This window comes from Aegilops tauschii, chromosome 1, assembly GCF_002575655.3.
Source record: "Aegilops tauschii subsp. strangulata cultivar AL8/78 chromosome 1, Aet v6.0, whole genome shotgun sequence".
NCBI lineage: Eukaryota > Viridiplantae > Streptophyta > Magnoliopsida > Poales > Poaceae > Aegilops > Aegilops tauschii.
The window spans coordinates 505,741,192-505,766,300 of NC_053035.3; the positions used below are offsets into that span (position 1 = coordinate 505,741,192).

The 25,109-nt window shown below is 42.9% G+C and overlaps 1 protein-coding gene and 1 pseudogene across 1 annotated transcript; one reads left to right on the forward strand and one right to left on the reverse strand.

Annotated features, from left to right (window-relative positions):
• Positions 1-5,626: 5,626 nt before the first annotated feature.
• LOC109742990 (two-component response regulator ORR42-like) lies at positions 5,627-8,763 on the reverse strand. The gene is made up of 4 exons (XM_020302085.3): positions 8,528-8,763; positions 6,961-6,988; positions 6,170-6,376; positions 5,627-6,050 (listed from the first exon to the last, which is right to left on the reverse strand). Exons 1-4 carry the CDS (start codon positions 8,563-8,565, stop codon positions 5,853-5,855), a joined length of 471 nt encoding a protein of 156 aa, XP_020157674.2. The 5' UTR covers positions 8,566-8,763; the 3' UTR covers positions 5,627-5,852.
• Positions 8,764-18,723: 9,960 nt separating this feature from the next.
• Positions 18,724-21,877, forward strand: LOC109742991 (peroxiredoxin-2E-1, chloroplastic-like; annotated as a pseudogene).
• The last annotated feature ends 3,232 nt before the right edge of the window (positions 21,878-25,109 follow it).

Below are 25,109 nucleotides of genomic sequence, written 5' to 3' on the forward strand. Positions count from 1 at the left end.
ATCACGTATCCTTCTCTGTCTCCTTCTCCTGTAACGGGATGAATCCTAGCGATCGTCCTGTCTTGTAATCTACGACAGGTCTTCTATCCGCATCAATATATAGCAACGCGGCTCTCCCTCGGGAGAGTAGGAACGCTTCCATCGATCAACCTAATATGGTATCAGAGCCTAGCCTCTTCCCCTATCATCTAGCGATCCCAAAAACCAGCACCAGAAACCCAAACCCCCTGATCCCATCTAGCGCCGCAGAAGCCCAAGCCTTATCGTCGCCATGGCAGGATCCAGCGCTGTCGCCCTCAACCTGGGCGCTCCTCCAACAGAAAATCTTACGAGAGGGAACTATCTTCTCTGGAAAGCGCAGGTAATGCCGGCGCTTCGAGGCGCCTAAGTAACCGGCCTCCTTGACGGCACAGATGCCGCACCGGCAAGAACGGTGGAGGTCCCCAAGGCGGACAAAACCACGGCCATCGAGCCCAATCCGCTGTATGGTCCGTGGTTGGCGAAAGATCAACAGGTTCTGAGCTACCTGTTGAACTCGTTAACTCCAGAAATCTTGGCGCAGGTCATCGGTAAGGAAAGCACTCATGATTTATGGACTGCTCTTACAACACTATTCGCTGCGCAGTCCCAATCTCGGATAACAAATCTGAGAATCGCCATCTCCAACACCAAGAAGGGCAACATGTCAAGCAATTCCCTCATCGCCAAGATGAAGAGTCTAGGAGATGAGCTTGCAGCCGCAGGTCGTCCAGTGACCGACGACAAGATGGTCGACTACATCCTCGTCGGACTCGATCGGGATTACGATCCCATTGTTGCAGTGGTCGGCACCATCAAAAACTCCTTCACTGCTGATGACTTGTTCTTGCAGATTTCAGCGTTCGACCAAAGGATGGAGATGTTGAGTGATGGACCATCCGGTTTTCGCTCATCTGCAAATGTTGTGTACAGAGGACGCGGGCAGTCCTGCGCGAGAGGAGGACGCGGGCGAGGGAACAGAGGGCGCGGTCGTGATCGTGCCTCTTCCTCTCCTGCTCGCGGTGGTGGAGGCAACAGCTACCAACAACGCCAATGACAACCGCCACCACACCAGCAGCAACAACAGCATGAGGGAGATTATCCCGAGTGCCAAATATGTTACAAGTTTCATGCTGGCGGCGCAAGGGCCTGTTGGCACCGATATGATGAGGATCATGAAGAAAAGAAGAAGGCCAATCTCATCACCAACTCCTATGGGATTGATACTAATTGGTATGCAGATTCTGGTGCCACGGAGCACATCACGGGGGAACTTGACAAATTAACAACGCGAGAAAGGTACCACGGAGGTGACCAAGTGCACACGACAAGTGGAACAGGTATGGATATTGCTCATATTGGAAACTCAATTGTTAAAGCCCCCGGGAAAAGTTTACATCTAAATCATGTCCTACATGTCCCTCATGCATCAAAAAATCTTGTTTCAGTTCATTGCTTCACTCTTGACAACAATGTTCTCATAATATTTTATCCTTACTCTTTTGTTATCAAGGAGTTGGCAACGAGGAGAGTCATCTTTAGAGGAAGATGCGAGGGAGGTCTTTATCCACTCGTATCATCATCCCCTTCATCATGGTCAAATAAACAAGCTTGGAGTGTTACCAAACCATCATCAACAAAGTGGCATAGTCGTTTAGGTCATCCGTCTTCAACTATTGTTCAACATGTTCTTAGTAGAAATAAACTTCCTTATGAGTGTAGTGTTGAGTCAGTCCGTGATGCGTGTCAAGAAGCTAAAAGTCATCAATTGCCATATCCCATCTCTACTAGTGTATCCACTGCTCCTTTGCAACTTATTTTTTCAGATGTATGGGACCAGCCCCTACTTCAGTTGGTAGATTTTCATACTATGTAAGCTTCATTGATGATTATAATAAGTTTACTTGGATTTATTTGCTAAAGAAACGGTCTGATGTTTTTCAAGTCTTTGGCAATTTCCAAAGCCTTGTTGAACGCCAACTGAACTCCAAAATTCTTGCAATGCAAACTGACTGGGGTGGTGAATATGAGAAACTTAATTCTTTTTTTCAAAAGATTGGAATTTCTCATCATGTTTCCTGTCCACATGCTCACCAACAGAATGGTTCTGCTGAACGAAAACACCGTCATGTTGTTGAAGCAGGACTATCATTGTTAGCTAATGCATCCATGCCTCTCAAATTCTGGGACGAAGCTTTTCTTACTGCCACTTATCTTATCAATATTCGTCCTAGCAAAGTCATCAAGTTTGAGAATCCTATCACATGACTCTTTGGTGTCACTCCAGATTACACATCACTTCGTATATTCGGTTGTGCATGTTGGCCAAATCTTAGGCCATACAATACACGCAAACTTGCGTTTCGTTCAAAAAGATGTGTTTTATAGGCTATATAGCCCTCTGCACAAAGGACTAAAGTGCCTTGATGTTTCCACTGGCTGAGTCTTTATATCTAGAGATGTTGTCTTTGACGAATCAGTTTTCCCTTTCGAGTCTCTCCATCCAAATGCCGGAGCTCTCCTTCGAAAAGAAATTCTTCTTCTTCCAGGTTTTGATCAAGGGGGTGATAACAATTGTACTAACCAATCTGACAATATTCTACTTGCTCCTAGTATTATGCCTCTATAGGTACTTGAAGAAAACATCAGAGGAAACGATCAAAATCATGAAAATTTGGCTCAAAATGATCTATTATTTCATGTCAATGGAGAAGGAGGAGCCGATGCAGAACCCGAGGATGACCTGGTTGCGCCTGCCACGCCAGTACGTTAGCCGGCCTTGGATCGCGCGCGCGGATCTGGTTCGGATCACACGCCGGGGCGACAGCCTTGTCAGGTGGATCAGGCCGCGTCGGGCCAAACGGCGGGCCACTCCACGAGCGCCGCATCATCACGCGGTAGCGGGCGCGCGCGGACCACGCGCATGCAGCCGACAGCGACAGCAGCTTCGGGATCTTCTATGGAAGACTTCACTTCAGGTTCGACCACACCGTTGGCCATAGGATCTTCTGCGCCCTCTCAATCTACAGATTTGGAAGGATCTTCTGGATCTTCTGCGGCTGGTCACATTGAGCAGTCTTCTGTGCAACTACAGCCACAATCTGTCACCACTTCAAGGATTATGACTCGATTGCAAAAAGGTATTAGAAATCCCAAAGTAAGAACATATCGTACTATCCCGTATGGCATGCTGTGTATTTCAGGTGAACCAACAAGATTGAGTGATGCACTTGGAGATCCTAAGTGGAAAAGGGCTATGGATGAAGAATATGGTGCACTCATGAGGAATAAAGCATGGCACTTGGTACCAAGTCAAAGAGGTAAAAATATTATTGATTGCAAATTGGTTTACAGAATCAAAAGAAAAGCAGATGGCTCCATCGATAGGTACAAGGCACGTCTGGTTGCAAAAGGTTTCAAGCAATGTTATGGTATTGATTATGAGGACACTTTTAGTCCTGTTGTGAAAGCTGCTACCATCAGACTTATGCTGGCTATTGCTATTTCCAGAGGATGGAGTCTTAGACAGCTAGATATTCAGAACTCGTTTTTGCATGGTGTTCTAAAAGTGGAGGTCTATATGAGGCAACCACCAGGGTATGAAAATAAACAAACACCTCATTATGTTTGCAAACTTGATAAAGCTCTTTATGGTCTGGAACAGTCTCCTAGAGCATGGTTCTCAAGGCTGAGCTCACAATTGAAGCATCTTGGTTTTGTTGCGTCCAAGGCTGATACGTCTCTCTTCATTTATAATAAGGCAAATACTGTCATGTTTGTGCTCATTTATGTTGATGACATCATAGTTGCAAGCTCCTCACAAAATGCCACTAATGCTCTCTTGCATGATTTAAGTTCCGAATTTGCCTTGAAGGATCTTGGTGATTTACACTTCTTCCTTGGTGTTGAAGTTAAGAAGATTCAAGATGGCATGATGTTGAGTCAAGAAAAAATATGCCACTGAACTTCTAACTCGTATGGGAATGAAGGACTGCAAGCCTTCGCCCACGCCTTTGTCTTCTTCAGAAAAACTTTCAGCGCATGAAGGAGAACCACTTAAGGAAGAGGAAAGCACAAAATATAGGATTACTGTTGGAGCTCTACAGTACTTGGCTTTGACACGACCAGACATATCCTTTGCTGTGAACAAGGTTTTTCAATATCTGCATGCTCCTACTTCCACCCATTGGACATCTGTCAAAAGGATTGTGCGGTACATTAAGCATACTGCGAGTTTGGGACTTCAGTTCAAACGCTCGAATTCTTCACTGGTTAGTGCTTTTTCTGATGCTGACTGGGCAGGATGTAGTGATGACAGAAAGTCAACTGGAGGGTTTGCAGTGTTCTTTGGTTCAAACCTTATTTCTTGGAGTGCCAGGAAACAAGCTACAGTGTCAAGATCAAGTACAGAAGCTGAGTACAAGTCATTGGCAAATGCTACTGCTGAGATCATTTGGGTGGAATCATTACTTGATGAGTTGGGAATCAAGCAATGTCGTGTTCCATGTTTGTGGTGTGATAACTTGGGGGGCACCTATCTCTCAGCTAATCCAGTTTTTCATGGCAGAACTAAACACATTGAAATTGATTTTAATTTTGTACCAGAAAGAGTGGCAGAGAAAAAGTTGGACATAAGGTTCATTCCGTCCAAGGATCAGGTAGCAGATGGGTTCACTAAAGCTTTGTCAGTTAAGCCTTTTGAAGAGTTCAAGAGAAACCTGAACATAGGATAGTTTAGATTAAGGGAGGGTGTTAGAAGTTTGAAAGCTATACGCCATGTAATCTCAACTATCTCTCCCTCTATCCCGTATCCTTCTCTGTCTCCTTCTCCTGTAACGGGATGAATCCTAGCGATCGTCCTGTCTTGTAATCTACGACAGGTCTTCTGTCCGCATCAAATATATAGCAACGCGGCTCTCCCCCTGAAGAGTAGGAACGCTTCCATCGATCAACCTAATAGGGGTGATGATTATGTAAGTTTTCGAGGAAGCATACAACCCCGTAGGGCTGCGTGAGTTTATTTATAGGAACCAAGCCGTGGCTTACAAGGAAGACGATTGCTAGGATTCATCTCGAGAAGTTCACAGGAACAGGAGGTTTGAAGGATAAGAAGCAATGGCGTTTTTCTCGGTACGTACCACTTGAAGTGACAAGATGGATCGTCCGTTTTGGCTTTGGCGGATTCAAATAGACATATGCATGTGGCATGTCTCATGGAGTAGACTTGGCTAGCTAGTTGGCTTGTGTGTGTACTCATATATACGTATAGGACAGTAGTACTAGTACGTAGCGGTGCGTATATAGGACGGGGGTACGTGGCTGGCATTGTGCAGCGTGTGTACGTGATATAGAGAATAGAAACAAACGATATCGATCGATCGCTGGCGTGTCTTACGTAAAGTTGCGAGCTAGCGATATCAAGTCGATCGTAGCTACTACGTACTGTACTCGCTGGATCCGAAACTTTGTAGATCGACAAAGATATATAATTATGCATCGAGCCAATTCAGCAGGTAGGTAGGTACGTACGTACGTACGTACTGTGCACCACGTGGCCACATTCCACATGCATGTAATAATACAACCATTGGCACGGTGTCAATTAGTATCATCCGATCCAAATGACAATTTCGATAGTATTATCATCCAAATGGTCTAATTATGTCGGTAGCCTCTCTGCTGCTGCTGCTGCTTTTTCTTCTTCTTCTTGCTAATCACGCCCGACCTTTAACATGACCTTGAAAGTAAAATGACAACACGACAGTAATATAGTGCATGCCAAAAGCTATGATGCATATGAGCTAGCTTTATGCATGTATTCCTCCATGGCTGGATCAAGCAAGCGCCGCTAACTGTTCTAGCTTCTTATTGATGACCTCCTGAATCATAGGCCCGACAGTCTCAGGCCTCACTGGTTTGGGCACAAAGTCATCGGCGCCGGCGCTGATGAACGCCTCCATGGCGTTATCGTCATCCGACAACCCGACGATCTTCACATCAGTGGCTCCCATAGCACGGATCTTCACAACTGCCTGTCAAGTAATTAACATGTACACGGAATATTGTGTTGATGAGGTGATCATGCAGTATGTGTTATGTTCAAGCAAAAAAGGAAGAGAAAGAAATGGAAAAAATTAGCTAAAGTAAGTACCTCCGGGCCGGTCATTATGGGCATGTCCCTATCACAAAAGACTATATCGAACGTGTTGCCCTCGAGGAACATGTCAACAGCTTCTTTCCCATTCTTCGCCAGAGTGGTCTCGCAGTGAAACTGATTGCGCAGCATGGCGGAGACAACCATGCGTTGAACTGCCGTATCCTCAACAAGCAATGCCCTGAGGGAGGATGCCATGATCAGCTAGCGAAAACAACTGCAAAAAACAAACAGAATTTATGAAGAGATTAGTTATTTCTGATCCACATCTACTGTCTAATAGGAAGATAAGCACACGTTTCGTAGATCTCAGCTGCTGATATACAGTAACAGAACTGTTCTGCAAAATCAAGCATGCATGCAGAATAAGCTGAGATCAGAGGTATGCACACTTTATTAATTATTCTCTACTAGTAGATTATTGAATGCTTTATCAGGGGAAGAGATGGAGATTTTTCCCCCCTAGATTGCATAGATGAGGACAAAAAGAATCTGCAACATGCATGGTATCTACATAGATCCATATGCATAGCTTCATGCCAACAACAACCAGTGCAACAATATGCATGCAGATCCAAATTATAAATCAGCAATATATTATTTGTGTGTTTAGGCAGCGCATCTAAAAAATCTCGATCTTGTAACCAGGGAGCCAAATTAAAAATAGTGCAACATTGTTGATGCAAAAAAAAGTAAAGAGAGAAAGAGAGGCAGAAGAAACAAATTAAGAAAGGAACAGATACAATCATGAGAGTATGTAACTGCTGTTGCAAGAGGTACGCACGTACCGCCTTCTTAGTTGGTGTCTGCCACTTCCTTGATCGGTCATGGAAAGATCAGAGAAAAGAAATTTGTATGCAAGGGCAAAAGATAAGATCAAGGAAATAAGAAAGTTAACTCTTTCCTATGCTTATTTTTGCGACATGTAGCACCGAAAACACATGAGGATAAGCACAAAAAGGCAAAGAACGCAACAAAAGAAATTGCAAAAAATAGATGCATATACATGGCTGCAACAGCAACCAAAAATCGTGCTGCATAGATCAAAACCAATCAGGATGCACTAGCTTGTTTCACATGTACATATCGCCTGCCTCTAGCAAATTAATCTCCATCAATCATGTCTCCATGAATGGAGAGAAAACTAGTAGAAGATGCATGGCGAGAGAAAAAAAGATGAAAAACAGAGGGAGGAGAGTAGCTATGAACCTTAGTTAGAGCTTATGGTGTGGTGGAGCTGGAGGATGTATCTAGCTAGCTAGCTCTGTTGCTTGCAGCTTGGGGCTTTGGTGGCAACCCGGCCAAGATGCAGGGGTACTTATATGGGTGGCCGGCCCATCTCCACCGTCCATTCGTAACCACGTTCCTTCACACAGGCCACCGCTTTCTCATTCCGCCAGGAAAATTCAAATATTTCGCTGGCGTATCTTCGTGATTAAATGATATGGAGTATCAAAGTATCTTCATGTTTTTGGATAGAAGTTTCTACTTGCCGCCCCTCTTCTGTTTACATGCATACAGAGCAGAGATACGGTGGCGTCAAAGCTTGCCGATTATGGCACTACACAACGGGATGGCAGTTCATCTCGAGATCAAATAGATTGTGGTAATTCATTATTGGTTTGATTATGGAAGGAAAATCAGACGTATTTTGAACGTTGCTGCCATAGAGATCCAGTCGTATATGGCATCCAATGTATTCCAGGTTGGGCATTAATTAGTTAGCAAATACTACCATCGATTCGCCAGACTCAGTTTTCCTAACCAGTTTGCCATCTTTAACTGCATTCCTAATGTAATTGAGCTGGCGGTTTAACACAAAATCTATCAGAATGTGCGTACATGAATGAATTGGATCAAATTATGTATACACTGCATTGCGCTTCTCTCTCAGAAAAATTATGTGTTCCATCCAAGAATTTTTATTTTTGGACAAATTAAGGTTTAAATAGTTTATCAATATAAAACTGCTATGAGATGGATGTACTAGTGAGCCCCTCAGTACAATCACTCTAGATCTAGGACAAAAAAGAACTCTAGAATGTACTCTATAGACGGCTCTGTCTTGTTCATCAATTTTTTTTTTCTATCATATGAGTGGTCTCGGGCAAGTATGAATTAGGCCCATGAATAGCGGGGCTTCAACTCCGGGTCGGGATCCAAAAAAAAACAAAGATGTGTATCTCCATAATACTATTATAAATTATAAAGTATATATGCCTAAGCCCAAGGTTTGCTCTAAACTTGGCCCCGGCCATTGTGCCTTCTCCCGATACAACAATCTTAATGTATTATCTAGGTGAGGTAACAAGGGATCAACAATAATAGATAAATTTTAGAAAAATGAAAACTTACTTCGTCAGATCTTCTCCGTGGTGTTCATCGAGCGCCATTTCCAAAGGGTCGGATAGCTTATTTCCTCCTAGATCCTAGAACCTTTCTTTCAGGATCTTAGATCTCGCCGGGGGAGATGCTACCGCCCATCCTCCTGGAGGTAGGGAGTAATGATCGATTGAAAGAACGACTGCTGAAACAAGGCCAATGATATGGCATAGATCGAGATTTAATTGCAAGACATCATGGATGGTGCCAATTCTAGTATGATATTTAGCATAGTGTGATGCCTCCGAACGATAGGCGCCATCGTCTGGAGAGATTGGTTTTCATTGGAGGTTGTGGCGGCGGAAAATTAGGTTAGCAAAAGCCTATGAAGGGTATGGATCATCTACGGTATAGAGGTGCCATGCGCTCGCTTGCTATTGACAAGAACCTCAAGATGACTGGTTTATATATTACGGAAGATGAGGGGTGGGGTAGAGATCACCCGAGGAGGCCGTGGCGGTGGGAAATTAGGTCAACAAAACAACATGAGAGGATAGGAAGGAATATGAGACATTTAAGATATTAAATTGTATAGAACCAACTAACTCATAGCCGGGCCGAGGAATATGTAATCGTGGGCTATTACATAAGGCTATGTTATACTTAACTGCAATTTAGGCCTAATAATTTAGTGTTCTCGAAAGTAATAATTGGCCCAAACAATGTTGCTCATATGGCTAGTTCTAAAAATGGCCTTGTATTCTTAATTTATTTGCGACGCTTGTTCAGCGTATCTGGTGCACCTGGTCAATTAGTGTTGCTGGTGCACCAGACCCCGGTTGCACATTCAAAAATAAAAATTCTGAAAAGCATTAGTGCATGATACAACATCATTCGATGTTGTCACAAAATTTCATATCAAAATTTGAAACATTGCACGAGATACAAAAATGAGTTATTTGACATCAATGCGATAATGGACCAATTGGATCTTCTTCCTTTTTGTTTTTGAGCTTAAAATCCTTGGATGTGCAAGGAAATAGTGGTATGTTAATTTGGATCCTTTGGTGCGAATTCAGACAATCGCCTCATAGTAAAAATAATAATAATGGGTCTTAGCATCGCTCAGCTGAGAATTAATAGTTATTTTTGTTTTAACATGCATCACTTTATAGTTAGCATGAACAAGTTAGCAGCGGCTAAAAGAATTTGAAAGAATTGTTTAGGATAAAGATACTCACACAAATGGGCTGCTGTTGGGCCTCTTTTCCATATCTCTCAGTTCACAGAGATTTTTGCTAAATCTCAGTAGATTGCGTCTGATAACGCTGGCCATCTTTTATTATTATATTTTCTAATTCTTAAATTAAGTAATAAAAATAGAGAAATAAGTACGGAATAATATTTTTGTCGAATGCAAAGATTTTTCTTCAAAAACATCTATTAGGCTTGCACTGGCTTGGACCAGATATGGTACGAGGAATGTCCCCCATGCTGAACGGGCCATGATTGAATGCAACAAGACGTAACCGGCCACACACCCGGCAATGCAGCATATGCATATCCTAGGCTCTCGCATCCACACAATTGGTATATATGTAGCCTATTGCGATCACGGGAGCTCGTGACGTAGCACCGGCTCGACTCTGGCGCGGTAGTCTAGGCTGACCCTGTACTATAGATACCGCATGATTTTCTTTCTTGGTGCTTTTTCTTATCAATTTTTCATTGTTTTATTAAGATTTTCTCTGGTTTTTTTGAACCTTTTTTTCCATTTTCCTTTTTCTTTGATTTTATTCATTTCTGCTTCTTTCTTCAGTTCTTTGTTCTTTCCTTTAATTTTCATTTTTTCCTTTCTATTCAACAGAAGTCTACATTTTTCTACACATTGTAAATTTTTTGTACGCACTAGGGACTAGTTTTTATACACATTTAACATTTTTCTAATACATGTATATTTTTTTTGAAATACATGTTTTGATGTAAAAAAATTCACACACATTTTATCTTTTTCGTATATATCTTACATACTTGCATAAAAGTGTCACATTTTTCAAATACAAGGTTAAAATTTTGTCAAATAAATGCTTTTGTAAATAAAAAAATGAATACATGTTGAACCTTTCTCAAACACACGTTGAAACATTTTGTTTATTGAACAACACGTTTTTCTAATAGGTGAACATTTTTTACATTGCACAAACATTTTTAAATTGAAATCCATGAATATTTTTTAAACATAATGTAAATTTTTTTGACGGTACGGAACTTTTTGATGAATTACGGGAACTTTTTACATAGTATAAACATACCAAAATATTCATGTACATAATTTTGAAATAACTGAATACTTTATAATGTCACAAACATTTTTTAATGGTATCAACATTTTAAAAAAATAATGGTAACAAATTACTTACACTGCGTTAACATTTTGCATATTTGCATTGAACATTTCAAACGTTTCTATGAAAGTTTACTAAATTATTTTTGGGAATATATGTATTTAGAATATCTCAAAATATGGAAAAAAAGAGTAAAATATTAAGAAACATGTATCCAACAAAACTGGTAAATTAACACTTCTGGGCTACCGCACTTAGGATGCTCCAGAAGACAGGGCATACCTCTATCTCGCTATAAGCAAGACTAAGGGCGTGTTCGGTAGGCCTCCAGCTTCTCAACTTGTCAACTCCAGATCAGGAGCCTAGTCGAACGGTCTAAAACCTTGCTATGGGAGTGAGAAGCTGGCTATGAGCGCATGCAGTGCAAAATCGGCGGAGTCGTGGAGTTGGATTAATCGAGCTCCCAGAAATCGAAATCGAATGAGCTGGAGTTTGACAGCGATTGCCACCGCCAAGTGAACATCGGGCATACTGATTCCAGCTCATCCTGCACGGCCGCTCTATATATCCCCACGTTCTCTAGCGAGGAGTCCAATGAGCCCATTGATCATACAAGTAGCCGGTCGCCGCCATCCCCGCTCGCTGCCTGCCGTCTCTATTGTCCTCCGCCGCCGCCGTTCCAATCCGCTAGGAGCAGCGTGCGCGGGAGCAACGGCCGCCGCTCCCATCCCTGACTCCCGACGACCTCGATGTCCTCCTCGACGGGGAAAAGATAGAAGCTTGTCCCTGTGGCCTCGCCGGATCCATAGGAGGTCGGTTCGGCGACCATGGCTACCCCCAACCCAACCCTGACTTGCAGCTCTCCTGCATCGCTCATCCCTCGGTCCGCGATGTGCTTCGTTCACCAGGAGATGGTGAGATAGATGGGCTATGCATGGGCCAGATTCGTTGTTTGTGGGCTTCCAGCCTGTTGGATCGATTTTAGCAAGAAGCTAGCACACCCAACAGAATGCTCGCTCCGGGAGTTGACGACAGAAGCTGGCTGCTGGCTACCGGCGACGGAGTTGAGGATTTAGCTGCCGTGGAGGACTACCGAGCAGGCCCTAAGAGACCCTACCGTGTTCCCGAAGCTATACGGGGCCGTCACCCATTAGTAAGGAGGTGGACATTGTTCAGTCTGCAGACTTCTGCATGGTTTCCTATGGTTTTTTCATTATTATTTTTTGTTGTGTTTTCTCCCATTTTTGTTTTCTTGTCCTTTTATCTTCTTTTTCTCAAAGACACATTAAGCATTTTTGGAGAACACATTAAACAATTTGCGCACAGACGTTGATTATTTTTCTAATAACATTAAACATTTATTTAATACATGTTAAATATATTTCCAGATAAATATTTATTTTTTGGATATATACTTAATTTTCTAATGCATATTAGAAAATTACATATATGCTCAACAGTTTTGAATGCGCATTGAACTTCTTTAATATATTTTAACAATTGCACGATGCAATTTTTTTGAATGCATTCTTTCCTTGCTGAAGGTGATGGATTGGAGTTCGGCTTTGGGATGTCAATCTGGAGTTTAACCTTGTGTTGGACTCACCATCATCGGTGCACGTGCGGCGATTTTTTTTCTCAAGGCGTAGCTCAGGCTTGTGTATTTTTTGTTTTGCTATAGTCTTGTAACTTAGTGGTAGTGGTTATCTGGTGGAGTAACTGTCGTGAGGCATGTGGCCTCAGGTTTTCTTTTCGCTTTATTTTCGGGTCAATGTTGTCGTTAGCTGAATTTTGCATTCTTAATAACATATTATCTGCATCATCCTAATGCAGAGGCCGGGGGTTATCCTCTTTTCGATAAAAAAACACGGTGCAAATTTTATAACACAATGCAAACATTTCTTTATACAAGGTGACATTTTTTATATGTCACGAACATGGGTTCAACAATTTGATAATTTGTTTAGAAAATGATGAGCATTTTTAAATATTATTATGAATAATTTTATAATCGTGCAAATATTTTTTGATTGTCCTGAACATTTTCATAATGGTACGAACATTTATCTTTAAATGCCACAAACAATTCTTAAAATTTTGACCATTTCTTTGAATGATATGAACAATTTCTTAATGAGCCTTTTTTAAATGGTGAACATTTACTTCAATATTTCGTTAAACAAATATGAAATTTATTTTTCATAACACTTCTAAAATAGAAAAAAATGTGTGCGCACATAGAAATTGAAAAATATTATTAATATATTTTGTTTTAACTCTTGCATTGATGCGCTTTGCTCGCTAGCTCCCGTTCCCTGTTGGCTCTGGTCGAATACGGCGAAGTTGTAGGTGAGGCAAGCATCTACCTCGCTAAAAGCTAAACATAGGGCCTCCCGCCTCAATATCCGCAATAGATTTGATCCCAGGGTGGAACAATTTAATACAAGTAGCATATCTTTTCGCATAATTGTTCTAGAGCTTTTAAATATTGAAATTGCAATAGAAAGAAGGTGCAACTTGCCAGTACAAAATAATTTTAACCTAGAATAATTTTTTTATTATAATCTACATCACCAAATAAATACTTAGCCCACATCTTTCTAAATGTGCTAGTATCCACTCCTTCGCATGAACTTCAAGCCACTAGATGCAGGAATAAGTAAAAAAGCACAAGACATGAATCGAAAAAATTACTCGAAGTTATAGAGATTCTTTTTAGGAAATTAAAACCCGCAATAGGTTTGAAAGATGCCCGCTCTCCCATGCAAGTAAAGGATGTAATTTGTGATAATGAAAACAAAGATAAAGAACATAGAAGACTAACTTTCCAAAGCATAGAATATTTCGTTCACACCATGTTTTGTCGACCAACATAGAACGAGTCATGATAATCACGAACATATGTTTGGATCTAGAATGTTACATCTATACACAGGAGCTAGCAAACATGCAATTAATTGATGAAAAATACAAGCTTTATGACTCATCGGCAAAATCTTAGTAGACCTACAACTTGTCGACAAAACTCTAAAAGTTTATGATAGCGTGCACTCGTTACTTTGCACAAAATATATCACGTGAACTATATCATCCATCAACGTAATTGGTGAAAATGATAAATTGGACATATGAGGAGATAGCCTCTTTGTCCTTGAAATCACCGGATACTTGGGTATGGAAACCATAGCTCTTGATGACAATTCAACTGTGTTAAGACACTCGGAATCCACAAAAATTGTCTAGTTGATGACCCATAGGGTAACCATGCCTTGCTATATTAGAAAAAAGAGAAGACAATGTATGTTTTATGACTTAGTATGTGTAATACTACACATGAGATCTTTGGATATTACGAAACAATCATTATTTTGATGGTACAATTTGGTTCTTACGAATCTTGGAACTTGCATATCTTACATTAGAACTTGGCACTGTATACTACTTACATACATGCACCGGTGGGTGGACATACTTGGTAATATCACGACCATACATATGTAGCTTGCGTGTGGACGATCGATCGAGATAGATGCATGCATACATTGGAAGAAGAAGAATAAAGAAAGAAGACTTGTATACGTGCTAGGTACGTACGTGGCAGGTTGACTCTGGCTGCAGGGAGGGTCATGCATGCATGATAGGGGAGGACGATCCGTCGTGTCGTTGCAATAAAACCCGTACTGGCCAACTTACTTCCTCCTAAATGTCCTCGACAGGATGGTTAACACCTATTTATACAAGTCTTAGACTTTTCAAATACATACTTAATTGATCGAATGCTTAACATATATTCTATTTGTTTTTGTAAAAAAAGAATTGAATATATATTAAACATTTTTCAACCACACGTCAAAATATATGTTTTATGGAAGGAAAACATTTTTTTACTATGCAAAATTTTCTACATTGCATAAACGTTTTTTTATAAATGGCCTGTGCATATTTTCAAAACCCATGCAATGTACACTAATTTGAATTTTAGAGAACATTTTTAATGAAAACTCATAGACATTTTTTAAAATGTGAATGCTTTTTAATGTCACACAAATTTTTTAATAGTATCAACATTTTTTCAAAAACTGAGGTAACAAAATAGTTACACTGCATTAATATTTTATCTTATTTGCATGGAACATATTTTAGTTATTTAAGTAGGTTCACTAAATTATTTTTTGGAATATATGTATTTAGGAAAAATGAAAAATACAAAACAAACTAAACTAGTAAATTAATACTACCAGGCTACCGCACATACGATGCTCCCTAAGACAGGGCATATCTCTATCTCGCTATAAGCGAGACAAATACACGCCCTATTGTGTTCCCGAACAAGCATTCGCCTTTGACGATGCTATAGGGACCGATTCCCATTATCAAGGAGGCGAACACTTTGTGCGGTACAGTTCTACGGACTTCTGCATGGTTTTGGAAAGGCTTAGTCTGGGTTTTTCCTTTTTTTCATGTTTTTTTACCAATTTAATGGTTTATCAGTTTTTCGTACTTGGTTTGTCTGTTGTGTTCCCCCTTTTTTAGTTTTCCTTGTTCTTTTATTCTTATTTTTCTCAAAGACACATTGAACAATTTATTAATACATGTTAAACATTTCTCACACACACGTTGATTACCTTTTGAATACACATTGAACATTTATTTACTACATGTTAAATATATTTTCAGAGAGATGTTTAATATTTCGGACAAAACTTAATGTTTTTAATACACATTAACAACATCAGATATATGTTAAACATTTTTCCAATGCGTGTTTTACATTGTTTAATATATGTTGAACAACTTTATGTTACACAGTGAAAAATTAATGATACATTACGATCATTTCCTTATACATGGTGAACATTTTCGATATGTCACGAACATGTTTTCAGCAATTGAATGAACAGTTCTTATAAATTTCATGCACTTTTTAAAATATTGTTAAGAACAAGTTTTAAACGTTTGAATATTTCTTGATTGTCATCAAAACATGTTTTTAAGTGCTACATACATTTTTATTTAAATTCCATGAATAATTTCTCAAATATGAACATTTCTTTAAATAATTATTATTAGTTGTACGAACAATTCTGCAGGAACCTTTTTTCAAATGGTGAATATTTGATAATTGTTTTTGAAATATATCTGTTATAACACTTTTAAGAATGAAAATAAAAATGGGTGGAAAATAAAATTGAAAATATTATGCGTACGTTTTGTTTAACTGTGCATAGATTTGTTATATGCTCGCTAGATCTCGTTCCCTCTTGGGCCTGGCCCAATACAGTGAAGTTGTCGGCGAGGCGGGAATCTGCCTCGCTTAAAGCGAAACATAACGCCACCCACGTCAACATCCGCAACAGATTTAATCCCAGGGTACCACAATTTAATACATGTTGCATATCTTTTTGTACAATTATTCTACAGCTTCGGAATATTGAAATTACAATAGAAAGCATCCGCGAAGTATGAAATAATTCTAACCTAGAAATTCATTTTTATTATAACCTAATTTAAAATAAAAATACTTAGCCCACATATTTCTAAATGTGCTAGTATCCATTCCTTTTTTTTGCGGGGAACTAGTATCCATTCCTTCACATGAACTTCGGACCACTAGCAGTAGAAACAAGTAAAAATCATAAGAAATGAACTGATTTTTTACTCGAAGCAATAAATATTCTTTTTATGAAATTACAACTCGCACTGGGCAAGAAAAAGGCTCAGTTCCGGTGGCTCTCTCTCCCATGCGAAGTAAAGGATGGAATTTATGATAAATGAGAAATCAACAAAAAACATAGAAGAATAATATTTGAAAGCTTATAATATTTTGTGCATACCATGTTTCGTGGACCAACACAGAAAGAATCATGATAATCACGATAATCTGCTTGTATCCAGAACATTGCAACTATATCCGGGAACTAGCACACACGCAATTAATTGATGAATAATACAAGCTTTATGACTCATCGGCTAAATCTTTGTAGGCTGGCAACTTGTAGACAAAACTCTAAAGTTTAGGATAGCGTGCACTCGTTACTTTGCACAATATATATAACGTGAATTATATCATATATCCACGTAATCGATGAGAATGGTAAATTGGACATATGAGATAACCTCTTTGTCTTTGAAATCACCGTTTACTTTGGTATGAAAACCATAATTGTTCATACCAATTCAATTATGTTAACACCCTCGGAATCCACGGAAATTGTGCAATCGATGACCCATAGGGTAACCATGCCCTGCTATATCTTTCCTACTTATAAAGACTGGAGTTGGTGGTGAATTCACATGTGGGGCCATATACAAATTAAAAAAATGCACTTCTACCCACATCTGAGACTAGCAACCATCTAAAGATATCCAATAAATAAATATTACTTTTTTCTCAGTGTGAGACGTACCGAAATAAACAAATACACCGTGACCGTAATATGAGAACAATACTCTCATAAAAACACAAATTATAAATGCATACGACTCCAATTCAAAATCATGGTCTTGATTTTAATTTCTCTGCCCAACCAATTCTTTCAGTTCTATATCATAGCGAAGACGTCGTACACATTGCAATTTCATTGTGGTCATATACGTTGTCCTCCTACCGGATCACATCATTAGGAGAATGATGTGATGGACAAGACCCAAACTATAAGCGTAGCCTATGATCGTATCAAGTTTATTGCTATCATTTTCTGCATGTCAAGTATCTGTTCATATGACCATGAGATCATGCAACTCACTGACACCGGAGGAGTACCTTGTGTGTATCAAAAGTCGTAACGTAACTAGGTGACTATAAAGATGCTCTACACGTATCTCCGAGGGTGTCTGTTGAGTTGGCATGGATCAAGACTGGGATTTGTCACTCCGTATGACGGAGAGGTATCTTGGGGCCCACTCGGTAATACGGCATCACAATGAGCTTGCAAGCAGTGTGATTAAGGAGTTAGCCACGGGATCTTGTATTACAGAACGATTAAAGAGACTTGCCGGTAACGAGATTGAACTAGGTATGGAGATACCAACGATCGAATCTCGGGCAAGTAAAATACCGATGGACAAAGGGAACTGCATACGGGATTAGCTGAATCCTTGGCATCGAGGTTCGACCGATAAAGATCTTCGTAGAATATGTAGGAACCAATATGGACATCTAGGTCCCGCTATTGGTTATTGACCGTAGAGGTGTCTCGGTCATGTCTTCATAGTTCTCGAACCCGCAGGGTCTACACACTTAACATTTGGTGACGATCTAAGTATAGTTGAGTTATTATGTTGGTGACCGAAGGTTGTTCGCAATTTTGTGAAATTGAATGGTCAATTTGTAAAATTTCATGAACATTTTTTAATTATTTATATGAACAATTCTTTAAAATTTAGGATATTTTTTGATTGTCATGAACATTATTAATTCTAAGAGGATTTATTTTAAATGCCATGAACATTTTTAAATTATGATTTTTTTGAATAATTATAAAACAATTTTAATGGTATGAACAATTCTGTCGGAAGCTTTGTTTTTAAATGTAAAAATTTATTATAATATTTAGTAAAACAGTTTTATGTATCTGTTATAACACTTCTATAATCAGAAAGAAAGAGTGGACAAAAAATTGAAAAAAATATGTCTGGAGGGGCGGCGCCTGAAGGCGTGGCTGGGAGCTAGATCGCCCCCAGGGGCCAATCTAGCGCCGGTTCGCCCCTAGGCGGCTCTTTTTCGGCGCCCTGGGGGGCCGAACGGCTGAAGATGCTCTTAGGGGAGAACGATTGATCAGGTGGGCCGCCGCTGTGTTGTTGCAATAAATCCCGTACTGGCCAGATTATTTTACGACATCTAACCACTCTTTATTGCATGGTAATCAACATAGCATCGTTTACAAGTAGGTTAATAGTATCATCTGGTGGTTCTTCCATCCACATTACATAACCTACCTCTAGCTTGACTGGCTAACCCATGAGCAACAACATTAGCTTCTCTAGGAGTATGCTCGAAAATGGAGTGTTTGACAAAAAACTACCACAATTAGGGTTCGCGTCCCACAGAACTACTACTTTCAAAAAAGTGATTGATAACTATAAAAAATTGGAATCTCGTGACTAAAAACTACCACTTTCGGAAAATAGCCAGTTTAAAAGATTTAAATGTGTTTATGACATGCGGGGCCCGTCTGTCAGGGCTGACGTGGCGGGAAAGTCAACTCCGTTTATTTTGACTGTCATGTTGACCGTTATGACAGGCGGGGCCCACACGTCAGCACCAACCTTCTGCTTCCTCCTCTTCTCCTTCTTGTTGGCATTTCCTCAAACACCTTACCAGCAGCAGAGCAGCACACCGGCATCAGCTCTTTTGACCGCAGCACAACGGCGAACAAGTAGAGCTCTGGCCCAGGCTCGGGTGGTGGCGTGCACCACCACCGACTGGCACCACGCGCATGCGAGTGCATGGAGACCACCGGCGGTGACGAGCTCGTGCGCCACTGCCATTGATGTTGGCATGGCCGTCCTCGCCTTTTAAGACGACTCCCCATTGCCTTCCCCTTCCCCGCGCCACCCTCTCGGCCACCGCCGCCGCCGCGGGGGCCAGGCACGCCCTCCTCTCGCGCGCCCCCTCCTCCTCCCTCTCCTTCGCCTCCCGCCGCCTAGCGCCCGCGGGGCCCCTCCGCGGCCGCGTCCCCGGCCGCTGCAACGACCATCGCGGTCGGCAACCGGCTCCCCGACGTGACGCTCTCCTACTTCGACTCCCCCGACGGCGAGCTGAAGACGGTGACGGTCCGCGACCTCACCGCGGGAAAGAATGTGGTCATGTTCGTAGTCCAGGGCGCGTTCACGACCACCTGCACCCAGAGGCACCTCCCGGGGTTCGTAGCCAGGGCGGGGGAGCTGCGCGCCAAGGGGGTGGACGCCGTGGCCTGCGTCTCCGTCAACGGATCATTTGCGTCATCTTCTCGCTTCTTCTCCTCCCTATCCACGTGCCAACGCAGGAGCTTTGCTACCTTAGGGTCCGCGAAATACCGCTGCAGACGAGGAGTGATCGGAAAGTACCACACCACTTTTCGAGGAGCTTTCTTCCTCTTCTTGTATCGAGTGACGCCGCACACCGGACATATGGTAGACTCCGCGTGCTCGTCCCGATAAATGATGCAATTGTTCATGCACACATGGTATTTCACATGCGGTAAATCCAGAGGACACACGATTTTCTTCGCCTCCTCCAAACTGGTCGGGCACTTGTTCCCCTTGGGAAGATGTTCGTGCCAGAATGACATGTTCTCGTCGAAGCATGCGTCGGTCATTTTGTGTTTTACCTTCATCTCCAGAGCCATGAGCGTTACTTTCAGGCGGGTATCCTCGGGCCTGCATCCTTCATACAATGGAGTAACCGCGTCTAACTCAAGTTGATCCATCTTGGCTTTCTCTCGGGCGGCAGCTCTTGCGTTATCCGTCTGCTTGAGAAGCAGCTCTTGAATATGAGGGTCCTGCACCCAGCCCATCGATGGTCCAACGTCGTCTGCTCCGCCGGCATCATCATCTTCATGATCATGCCCGTCGTCTGCTCCGGCATCTTCCTCATCATCATGTCCTGCATCTTCTACATCATGACTGTGTACAGCATCACCGTCGTGATCATCTCCTGGGGATTCTTCGTCTTCTCGCCCGCCCGAGCCGCGGTGGTTGTCTTGCTGCCCTTCCTCATTTCTTGCCCGGCCCCCATGGACGACTTTGTAGTCATCTTCATCACCTTGCCACCGATAGCCATCCATGAAACCACGCAAGAGCAGGTGGTCCCGCACCTGCCCGGATTCCGGGTCCGCAATAAGGCTCTTCAGCTTGCATCTTCGACACGGACATCTTATCTCCGTCTCGTTCTTTTGAAGCATCTCGGCCTTCGCGGACCTCAAAAACCTATTCACGATGCCTTCGGTCATCATGCGGACCATGGTCGCCTGCGGGGTAGAGCAAAACGATATTTTAGAACCAAGAAAAAATTTGGCATGACTTTCCCTAAAAATAGGACCAAAAAGAATGCTTAATGCCAAAATTCTCGCCGAAACGGAAATGAATCAACATTCCGGCAAAATATTGGCAACTATCGCATTTCAAATACCGGTACACCTCCAAACACAAACACATATGCAACACCACAAACATATGCAACATCACGAACATACATAGATCTAGCTAGGCCATAAAAAGTGCATGTGCACATTGTTGTAGGGAGAACAACATAAATATAGCTTCCCCCCTTACTTACCTATCAAAACAAGGTAATTTAACCACTTAAATTGAATGAATCTATGGTGGAAATGAGGTGAAAAAGAGGAGGCACCCGAGACAAGGAAGAGGTGGAGAGAATGAAGTGGGGAGAAAGTGAGTGTGGGTAGGAGAGGCTGTCCAAAATATCTTGTTGCTGCCCACTTACTAATGGCGCACCAACTCTAAATGCGCCATTAGTAATCCAGGTTACTAATGGCGTACCTTTTGGTGGTGCGCCATTAGTAGTTTTGCAAAAGAAAACATACTAATGGTGGAAAAGTGCGCCATTAGTAGTTTTGCAAAAAGGGAATAAAAAATATAATAGAAAAAACAACATTAGTGCCGCACTTTCCGGCAGGTGCGCCATTACTAGTTACAACTAGTAATGGCGCACTGTGTCTGGATGCGCCATTAGTATGTTTGGACAGGCGCACTAGTTAAAAAAAAATTGATACTAATGGCGCACTCTGCGCCAGGTGCGCCATTAGTAGTTTCAACTCTAATGGCGTATCAGAAGGTGGTGCGCTATTAGTATATACTAATAGCGCACCGCTTGTCTGGTGCGTCATTAGTGTCAATCCCATCTATAGCCCTTTTTCTAGTAGTGCCTTCTTGATGCGACAAGGTGCTGCTGCTCTCGGACGGCAACGGGGAGCTGACGCGCGCCATGGGCGTGGAGCTGGACCTGTCGGACAAGCCGGTGGGGCTCGGCGTCCGGTCGCGCCGCTCGGCCGTGAGGCTAGCAACGGGGACTGTTGGCGTGCTCCAGCGAGCCTAGCTTCGCAGGATTCCGTCCTTGTGATGTACGTGCGCCATTGTACCGTCACGCCCAACACTTCCAGCCGGGCCGAGCTTGGCTAGCTCGTGTGGCCGCCATGCCCCGCTACGCACACGTAGGAGATTCCTTCATTTCTTGCTTGGTCCATACGTAGGAGTACATCAGTGCAACATGTGTGCACATGCTAGCAGCAACACGTGTACGCACTACTCTTGTTTTGCTAATGACAACTTCATGAACACGTATACGGTCATATCACTGTCCCGATCTACCGGCTCCTTAACACGTCATTACAGTTTACAGATGGGTGCTTGCTTTGCTTCATTTTGCTATTTCCATGGTAACTTGCATTACATTCCATGTAGCTAGCTGCTGAATGCGCGCGTGATGGCCATGGGAGAGATAAGTATCTGCCTGTCGGCGGGGGGTAGCTGAGCTGAGGCAGGCAGGAAAGGCCCCCCCTAGTTCAACTGGAAAGCGGAGGAGGAGTGATAACTATCTGCCTGCCGACTGGCGATCAGTACACCAATCAATAAATCAATTGCCGATCATTATCGGCCTGAGCCATCTCCATCTCCATCTCCATCTCCATCTCCTTGTTTTGTTGTCACGCAGTTGTTGGATGCTCTCCTCCCGCTGCTATCTAGCTTACGCGAGAGACAAAGCCGCGGACCCGGTACGCGACCGGGCGCCTCCAGGGGCACTAAACGGTCACGTCTTAAATTGGCCTCTTCACATCCGCATATCTCCTATACGGCACCTTATACCCATACTATGCCTGCAACGTCGCACAACGATATCGGCATCAAACGAAAAACAAAATGCACTTACATCATTCAAAAGATCATCGGAGTTCATCACCAGACAAGTTCTTAACCTCAACAACTAAAAAACGATAATAAACATAGGAGGAGCTTCTTCACCACTTCCTCACCGGGCCTTTCCCCTTTCGGTCGCCGGCGTAGCTGTAGGCGTCCGCGGCTGGTAGAGGATCTTTGTCGTCGTCGGAGGAGGTGGAGGTGGAGTTGTGGTCATCGCCGTCGTCGGAGTCGGAGTCGGAGTCGGAGAGGACGCTCAAGCCCTTCATCCGGCGGACAGCCCTGTCCTACTGCCGTTCAACTTGGCGAGCCGAGCCGCCTCGGCCGCTGCCTCCTTCGCCTCGCGCTCTGACTATTCTATGGCAAGCCGGAGCACCTTCGCGTTCTTCCGTCGTAGGCGGCGAGCATCCGTCTCCGTCGTCGTGAGCGACCGGTGATAGACCCAAGCGAGGAGCCGCTTGTCCTCGGCAAGCTTCGCCGGCATCCCATGGCGGCGGCGCACAGACTGCTCCACCGAGTCCCTCTCCCTTGCCCGTTGCCTCTCGCGGCTGGCGGCGCGCGCCTCCGATTTCGGAGTGCGCGGGCAGGCCTGCCGCGCGGGCACTAGCACCCACCGCTGCCTGTGCGGAGCAATGGCCGACGAGGGAAGGGGACTGCACGGGGACGGAGCTGCGCGCGGGCTGGGAGGGGCCAGCTCCGGCGTCCGCATTGGACTGCCCCAAAGCAATGTGGAGGGCCAGCTCCTCATCGACGTCGAGGTCGGAGCCGGAGTGGCTGCCAGAACTCGACATTGTGTCGGATTGGTTCTGAATCGGAGAGGAGAGGATGGAGCGAGAGAGAAGAGTGAGTGAGCTAGGGTTCCGAGCGAGGAGCTGGGTTGGGTTTTTTGTGGGACAGCCGTGGGGTCATTGCTTGGCCGGGCCTGTCAGCTACGACATGGCGGACGCGCCCAGGCGTGCCCCATATCCGCCCTACATTTGTGCTGGATATGAGGTGCGCCAGACAGCCGGGACGTTTGAGGCCAGTTTGAATCGTCCGACTGGTCGATTTTTTGTGACAGGTCCGCCCCCCCGGACGTTTGAAACGGGTTTGAGACGTCCGGCTGTAGATGCTCTTATGGATACCAACACGCTATTCAAGATTTACCTTTCTTGACCACTATTGTCTTTTACTATAGTGGGGGTATATATAACACACGGTATTTGAAGTATCCTGACTTTTTCAGACAAATCTGAATATATGCTTTATATTTTTTTGACTTCAAGCTGAGTCTCATGGTCATTCATTTGTATTTGAGATATGGAGTAAAAAGAGCAAGTACAATAGCATGCCTATAGGCCACTTACATGGCATTTTGGTTTATATGAAGGAGAGATGTGAAAAGTAAGGGGAGTGGTCTTTCATTCAAGAGCCTAGATATATACGTACTCTTATGCAAATACATAAATGTAAAACAAAAGACAGAAATTAAAAAAAATACTAATGTAATAGCCAATCTTATAGCCCACACTAATATATAAATGACTATAGATGACATGACAGTTTCATATAACTGTTAGCTATATTATTAACCATGCTCCAATAGCGGCACACGTAACAAAGATGGATGATGCTAATTGGGACCACCGTAAGCGATCGAGTGCAACTAGCTATCGAGTAGTATTGTATGTATGTAGGAGCATATACGTCCAAACGTGGCCCCGTGCAGCGGCGGCTGCTTCCCTCCGTTCCTCTGCTTTGGCGCAGCCAAACTCCTGACTCTTCCTCGTCAATTTCAGAAAATCGTATAAAAATCAAGCAAGAAAACGGATGCGCTAACGCGCAACGGCTTTCGCGCTAGTTGCTCAAAAAATCGTATAAAAATCAAGCAAGAAAAAGGTTCTGGCAGGCTGCGTGGGACTGTAAATCCTCTTTCGCTGGCTGGGCCCTTTGGAAATTCGAAACCCTATATGTATGTGGAAGCGCCCAGGCAGGCCCACGGACGGCGCCGAACAACCTCACATTTGTCGTGCCCGGTAGTCACACACCTCAAATCCGAACTCTCAAGCTCATGCAAATCCATGCACGTCCATCATACATGTGAATGTCGTACGTAAATAACAAATATTGATAGCAAAAATACATAGTTCAAACATAAAATTTATTTTAAGTGCACAATCAAACATCAACTCTTTGGTTTTCATTGTAGGCCAACATATACTTCACAATATTACTGAGTAGTTGCACGTGCACCTGATGATCTCAAACATTCTTATGCATGTGCAGAAAATTCATAAGCGTGGACTTGTTCTCCCAGCATCTTAAAATCATTGGTTTGGGCTATCTATCACCCTCGTCCTCGAAAATCATATTGTGCAAAATGACAGAAGATGTCATCAACTTTCATATTGTGCAAAAAAAGTCTGAAGTTGTAA

What these genes read in the sequence shown, in the direction of transcription:
- LOC109742990 (XM_020302085.3), bottom strand. Translation starts at nt 8,565, where the DNA reads ATGGCGCTCGATGAACACCACGGAGAAGATCTGACGAA. An exon ending in CACGGAGAAGATCTGACGAA is followed by an intron (nt 6,989 to 8,527) that starts GTAAGTTTTCAT and finishes TGACCGATCAAG; the next exon opens with GAAGTGGCAGACACCAACTA. An exon ending in CCATAATGACCGGCCCGGAG is followed by an intron (nt 6,051 to 6,169) that starts GTACTTACTTTA and finishes ATTACTTGACAG; the next exon opens with GCAGTTGTGAAGATCCGTGC.